At 30.7% G+C, this 7,972-nt stretch overlaps 1 protein-coding gene across 7 annotated transcripts in view; it reads right to left on the reverse strand.

Moving 5' to 3' along the window:
- Positions 1-7,972, reverse strand: part of LOC106462609 (uncharacterized HIT-like protein Synpcc7942_1390) — a 43,764-nt gene that overhangs the window by 4,568 nt on the left and 31,224 nt on the right. For all 7 annotated transcript variants that reach the window (XM_013922551.2, XM_022389927.1, XM_022389924.1 and 4 more), the window contains one exon: positions 4,354-4,458. In XM_013922551.2, coding sequence (XP_013778005.1) covers positions 4,354-4,458 — 105 coding nt within the window. The remainder of the gene's footprint in view (positions 1-4,353; positions 4,459-7,972) is intronic.

The following is a 7,972-nucleotide window of genomic DNA, read 5'->3' on the forward strand; positions in this document are numbered from 1 at the left end:
CTTCTAGAAGTTCATGACGTGTTACTAGCGTCAGGTGACCTCCGCTGTCGTAACAATATAAATAGTCCTTAAGCCAGTTGTGCACAATAATTGCTCTTACACTGTTCAATTATCTCTGTTGCCAAAATTACTTTTCAATGATGACAAGAAGAATGTGGCAGACTCACCTGTTACACATGGTAAATTTAAGTTATTTTTTTCATCCAACTATATTCTTGTTTGTTTTCAAATAGTGATAAGATATTCTTATATTAGTCTATGAAGTTATATAATTCTATTGAAAATATAATTGTAATATTTGTTAATGCTAAATTTCAAATGACTAAATGACTGTAAAGAGCTGCATCAATTATATATTTATGTCATTTCCAGACGTAATATAATTTGGATTTAAAAAAAAAAACTGGTATATTTTTAAAAACGAAAAAGACTAATTCACTACATATTATTAAAACTAGTCTTTCATGGTACAACTTGGTTTCTTTCATCGATAAATTCAAAGAAATAATAAAGATATAAGGAAAACTGTTAAGTGCTTATCAAGCTTTACTGGTCACAGGTAATTGTTTTTTCTAATTGATACAGAGCTACAATTCACATTTATACAGAATACACTTTTGGTGTTTTATACAAACACACTAGTTTCCTTGACATTTTATACACTTAGGATAGTTAACCATAAAACTGATATTTGCATTTCTAACTGGTTTTTATTCTTTTAAAACATTTTCAAACTACACATATCTTTATATGATAAAAATCTTCAGATACAGCAGTTTAGGACTAACTTTACTTTTTCATCCTACTCTGTTGTATGTGAAAGCATATCACAGGATTGTACACAAACACATTTTCATAACTTGATCTTTCACAAGCTATTTATAAAAATAAAAAACGTATTAATTTATAAAATAGGCCAAAGTTTTAATAGTTCACTTGTTACATCACATATAAAATATTACCTTCCATATACTTGCAGTTTTAAAATACTAACAACATTTTGATTTTACTTGTTACTGATTACAGACAATTACACTTTTTAACCAACTCCGTTTTTAGTACGTATTTACTGTTGCACTGTGGAGCGAGTCATCTAATACGGTGGCTTCTATCTTTTAGAGCTATCAGGTAATCGCACAGTATGAAATTGTATTAGCTTGGAACAAAACTACACATGGCTAGTAATATAAACTCTCATATGAAATCTATAGCCTTGGATACACATGTACAAAGTAGGTTGTAAATTGTTTAGCATTTAAAGTTTAACTAAGTGCAGAACATCTAGAAATTTTCTGCACCATTTAACCACAGCTTGTCAGAATGATTTTATAGAGGTCACTGAAATAATGCCATCAAAAGACTGTCAGCAAAAATTAATATGCTTTACTACAGTTTGAAATGTATCAGACTGCTTTAAAATATATGATGTCAAACAATGACTGTAAAAACTGAGGCTATAATGCATCACTCTCTGAAAGGATGTTTGTTGTACAACTATGAACACTGAAATTAGACATTTTTTCTATTACTCATGGTATGTACAGATAATATCATGTAATCTATACTTCATCATTTAAAATGGAGAGTAATGCTTCTATAACAGAGATTACCATAACTTAAAAGTTGCCTTAAAATTGATGTATTAAAAGTAACTTTCATGTTTATAAAGTTAAATGCTTGACAAGAAAGAAAAAAATGTAGTCAAATAACCCAAAAGTCAAAAACACATATAACAGTTTTATATTAAAAGTATTTTTAATGAGTCAGATTATTGCAGAGATAACTTTGCAGCCATGCTTAAAATATGAATGTATGAAGAACAAGAACTCAACATTTATATCAAAAAAGCATTACATTGTACACTAACAAAACATCCATCCATACTGTAAGCACACAGTACCAACAGGAAATTAAGATTAAATATTTATCACAAATATTATAACGTGTGAATACACTATCGGTAATAATTATGGAAAATGAAAGGAAAAACAGGGTTGAAAGGCAAATACTACAGAAATGTCACTTATGTGAAAATGAATTGCATCAGAGTATGGTGTTGATAACTTACAGTATGATTGATTGTCATCAATCGAATTAGAAAGTGCCACACCAATATTAAACCTTATAAAAGTACAGGTTGTTATACTGTGCCAAGTTGTACTAGTACGAATCCAGTCATGGCTCCTAAGATTGAAATACCATATGATAATCATATAGAAATCAAAGTTCTGATGGTTAAAAATAGCTTTATGAAAAATTGTGGCAAAACTCTGAAGAGAGTACATTAAATTGAACCTAAGTATTAATAATGTAAGTGTTCAAGGTATAAAACTGAAACTCTCTAAAAGTGATGTTAAATATGTCAAGGTATGTTCAATACTACATATATGTACATGACTGTTGAGTACAAACCTTGATGTAAGTACAGGTGAACGCTACTTCAAGAAGTATAAGATGTATGTTAGCACAAAGTGGCCTCAGTCGACTGTTTAAAATACAGTGTCCACCAAACGAACTGTAGGGAATTTAAACTGCAATCACTAACAACAACATATTTCAGTATAATTTGTATTTATTATTTATGAAACTGTAGCTCAATAAGATGTCTTGTAACCATTAAGTATGAACAATAATGTCCAGTAGATGTCCACCACGAACTGCTACACACTAGCATGCTTTAAGGAGAACACATTTCATTGCAGAGGTCAAAGTTTCATGAGTAAGGCAATTAAATTCTGTCATTATGTTATCTTTCACATCCTGTAGTATTTGTGGTTTGTTGATATACACTCTTTTCTTTAAATAACCCTACAAAAAGAAGTCTGTTGCTGACAAATATGGGGGATCATGGAGGTCAGTTTATGTCTCCATTATGAGAAACTACCCTGGTTGGGAACAGTTCACACAACACGGTCATTGTTGCTCTTGCTGTATGTATGATGGGTGGATCCATCTTGTTGAAATCACAATTCAGTTTTATGAAGTGTTCAGAAGGAGCAACATTAACATCACGATCTTGACAGTATGCTCTTTGGAGCAGCAATGATACAGCATTCATTTTTGAAATCAAGCTCAACAATAATTGAATGCTGTTGGATTCTCCACCTGTTCATCATTAAAATTTGAACCCTTAATCTTCATTTGGAAGAAAATAGACAGTTTTTCATTAATACTTTGGAAAATCTAACTACATAAAATCCCTACACTCCTTTTGGTGGACCTTGTATGTGACCAAACCATAAACAGTTAAATGAATAAAGCTGGAGACATGTACTTTTTAGAGATTAATCCAAGTACAAATTGTTTGGCAACAATCAATGACAGTTTGCTGAATGGCAGAGAGAAGAATTTATAATAAATAATAGTGGATCAGTACAAGTTTGTAGCTGCAACTCAGCCAACGATATCAGTGATCTACCCATAATTAATGGTGTACTGACTTCTGAAAAGTAATTCAGACTATGATCAAGTATATCATTCCCTCATAAATACAACTGATTGGGAAGGAATTCGTGTACCAGCAAGAAAATTATCCCACGCATACAGTAAATATCTTGTTACTATATCCTCATGGTAAAGAGTCCAATGGAACATCCATAACCATGGTTTTGCCTGCACATATTCCTCATATGATCAATCATGAAACCATATATATATATGCATTCAAAATGTACTGTTTTCTCCCAACAGTTCAGCCAACTTGTTGAGTTACCTTGAGTTACAAGTTGGCTGAACTGTTGGGAGAAAACAGTACATTTTGAATGACATTCCACAGTTGTTTATTGATAAACTGTATAGGAGCATGAAAACAAGTCATAATGCTTTGTGCAAAGCAAAGCTAGGTCTCCCCTACAAAATATAGTGAATTGTACAACTTACTTGCCTTTCATTTATATTTCCTGCAATACCTTGTATCATTAACAAATTATCACAACTCTTGTATGTGTGTCTCCATAATCATTTCCATAACTGTATTTCACATTATATTCATATCTTCAACAAAACATAACAAAAGTGTGACAAACATTTAATAAAATGATTTATGTTTATCAAGCTCATACTATTATCAAAATATTAATCAAACTATATCACTGTATTGATGTAACATGATCTTTAGTCATTAAAAACAGCTGTATCTCCAAGAAATAAAAAACTGTTTCTCAATAATTTCTTTGTCTACTTTTATGTTACTAATGCCTTATAAGAAAAACATTATCAAGTGTTGCAAACCAAAATTATCATGTTAATAATACTGAAATTATCTGTTAACACAACTTAAATCTATCCATTTTATTATTTCAAAATAAAATACAATTTTAAATCTCAGGTGTTTGAAAGAAATAGTAAAACTACCTTAGAGTCTTCCTCTTGAATGTTATCTAACATTGAAATTGGTTTTTTGGGAACAACTAAAAAATGACTTGGAGCTTGAGGGTTGATGTCACGAAATGCAATGCACTAAAAATAAAAAGATTATTATACTCATGCATAGATATAGAAACACTTGCAAAATAGTTTTAGTGATAAGGAGGAAAGTAATCAAGCCAACTAATACTTTCATCTGATTCATAAAGATATATGATCCGTAGTGATTATTATTTCAAGTTTTTATCTCTGTTTTCTTCACATCAAGCTATGTAATTTAACTCTAAAATAATGGCTAAATGTGTTTTCAACTTTAATTTGGTAGACTCAATGTTCATACAGAAGTTTTATACAATCATTCACTGTATTCCTGAAACTTGCTATACACAGATATACACCACGTAAAATATACCAAGTATTACATATTGAACAACAGTTAACAACTGTATAAGAAAATACAAGACACCAGACTGATATGGTAATTGAAAGTTGTTTTGAGAATCTTAGAATAACTGTGTATGAACATACAATTTTTAAAAGTTTTCTAAAAACATTAATCAACAAAACTATCATGTCTCAAATGCTGCAAGCTTCAGTCTTGACACTGATTATTTTGCAAAAAGAACAACTGTCAAACTGCTGTAATAAACCAATAAACTCAAAATTAATTTACCAATTTCTCATTAGAAAAAAGTCAATGATGATTAGCATGTCACACAAGTTCCATTAGTTACCTCTCTTCAGTTACCTTTGTACACGAAGCATTATTTCAGTTTTAATTTGTTTTTCAGATTTACTTTTAACCCACCAGACATATAATAAAGTTTTACCAAAAGAAAGAGTAATGTTACATGTAGCTGTCCTATAACATTACACCTTTAACTTGTACTTTGGTCCAAAATGCTATATTAAAACTATAGTAATACATTTTACTGATTACATACATGTAAAACACCACAGCCTTCAGTACATCAATTATATAGCTAGTACATAACTTTTACACATACTGTAATAACACAATTCACAAACTTATCATTGAGAGTTTCTTCACTGAAAATGGTTTCAGGGTAATGCTTCATTCATAGATTTTAATAAATTATTTCCTAATGTTAATTTTAAACAGCTTAGAAAGAAACTCTGTGGGCTTTTTGTGGATGTATTTAATAATATCACATCTTGTAATCTATTTTATCACTCTACTATACAAACTTGTATTGTTAACCTAAAGAAAGGAATATTCAACATCATTAATTCTACAACCATGATGTCATCAAACTCCTATGAGGAAGCCGTGCATGTTTTTTTTTATATTTCACACCACACATTGACTACTGTGAGTATTAAACAACCCATATAACATTATATATTAAACTAAAGTTAAACTGTTTGGTCCTAAATGTAGGTCTAAAGTAAATGCTTGTGATTCATCAGTTTTTAATATTACATTATAATTATTCTATATAATATGATCTCAATAATATTTGTTCACAGAAGTGTAAAACACAAGCCTTTACTAATATTAAGAATAATATTTAGCTAATGTGGCATATTTAATAAGACATGTGGTATCTAGGTCTTCAACATTACTAATAATTTTTTTAATTTTTCTAAATTCAACACTACAGATTCTTAGTTAATTTGCTGTTTATCTATTAATGACTTACATTTAGGTTAAATCATTGCTGATTAGATTAAATATTGTACTTATAATATATTTTATGTATAATTAGATGTATAGATTTTTGTATGTGAACAGAGGGTTGAATGTGTTGCATAAAAACAATTTCAAATATGCAAGTCACATAACAACAACAGGCAATATAAACTCACAGTGGAACTGAATGCATCAGAACTATATTTTGACACTATTTGGTGTTTATTAAGTAGTGTGATGCCACCACAATTTTATCACTTTTGGGAAGGGTATGTAACTGTCCTTTCTGAAGCAAAATATTCATATATTCAGATCCTAAAGATATGTTCAGATTAAAGAATTAGAATTTTCAAGATGAGGGGGAGGGGGTATCTCTTAATGGTACTGGAAACAAAAAAGAACATAGATCAACTTCTGACACCAGAACCATTCAGAAAGAGTTTTGCAACAAGTTGTACCATAGCCTTGGTAAGCAAAATACGGTGTATTGTAACAAATGAGAACCCACAAAGTTCAGTAGCAAAAAACATCCACATGCCTTAGGCAACAGAATGCAACTTGATCAAAACGGATCTTCATCTGGAAAACTTGCTTCCATAACATATGCATTAAACTGCTGCACACCTCAAGAATATCGAGAAGGAAATGGGAATTCATATACACAAGAAAGGTGTGGATCTACATGTCATTTGGTGTATGAATAGTTTAGAAAAATGTTTAAAAGCCAATTGAGTCCATACAAACATCTCTCAGTAATTCTAGGTTCAATAATCAAGTTTTTGGCTCACAAAGAGTATAAGTGATAAAATTAAAGAAAATAAATCTAAGACATTTAAATTGACTGGTATGACCTGGAGATTTAGAAGATAACAGAAGATCAAGAAAGTTGGTAAAACAGGACATCAAAAAGGATGTATGAGAAAAGGTTGGTTGAAAATGTAAAAATTAACAGTAAGAATTTCTTTAAATACATTAAGGGTAAACAAAATGTTAGAATGGGGATAGGATTCTTGAGGGATGATAAAGGAAGGCTCATTTTTAATGATTATGAGATGGCTGGGTTAGTAAATTTTGCTTTTTTTTTCAGTTTTGACTCATGAAGATTTAGGCAGTATTCCACATTTTGAACAGTTGATAGATGGAAACAAGAAGACTGCATTTCTTCTGAGCTGGTTAAGAAAAAATTGAGAAGTTTAAAGAATGATAAGGCTCCTGGGCTAGATAATATTTCCCTAAGGGTTTTGAAGAAGGTTAAAGATTGGATACATGAACCACTTGCTACTATTTTTTCTCAGTCCTTGAACAGTGAGCAGGTATCAGAACATTGGAAGTTAGCTAATGTAATTCCTCTTTTCAAGAAAGGTGATAAAAATGGTTGCATTAATTAAAGAAACATTAGTCTTACATCAGTTGTGGGAAAGTTTTGGAAAGTCTGTTAAAAGATGCTTTGCAAAGTCATTTAACAAAGTTTAGAATTTTATTGGATAGTCAACATGGTTTCACTAAGGGAAAATCTTGCCTTACAAATCTTTTAACATTCTTTGAAAAGGTTACTGCTTATATAGATGATGGTAAGGGTGTAGATTTGGTGTATCTGGATTTTCAGGAAGTATTTGACAAGGTGCCACATAAAAGGCTTGTAAAACAAATATCTCTATAGGTGTGGGGGATAAGTTAGCAAATTGAATAGAAGAATGGCTAGATGGTAGAAAGCAGTGTTTTTTATAAATGGAGTTCAGCCAAACTGGATTAATGTTACAAGTGGGATACCTCAGGGCTCAGTCTTAAGACCTTTGCTCTTTTTGATTTACATCAATGACATAAATGAAAAAATGATCAATAAAATACTTAAATATGCAGATGATATTAAGGTCTTGGGTGTTGCTAGCTGTGAAGATGCTGCTGCTCATTTACAAAAGGATTTAGATCATTTAGCGAGTTGGGCAAATAAAT

Source organism: Limulus polyphemus, unplaced genomic scaffold (assembly GCF_000517525.1).
Source record: "Limulus polyphemus unplaced genomic scaffold, Limulus_polyphemus-2.1.2 Scaffold1206, whole genome shotgun sequence".
Taxonomy (NCBI): domain Eukaryota; kingdom Metazoa; phylum Arthropoda; class Merostomata; order Xiphosura; family Limulidae; genus Limulus; species Limulus polyphemus.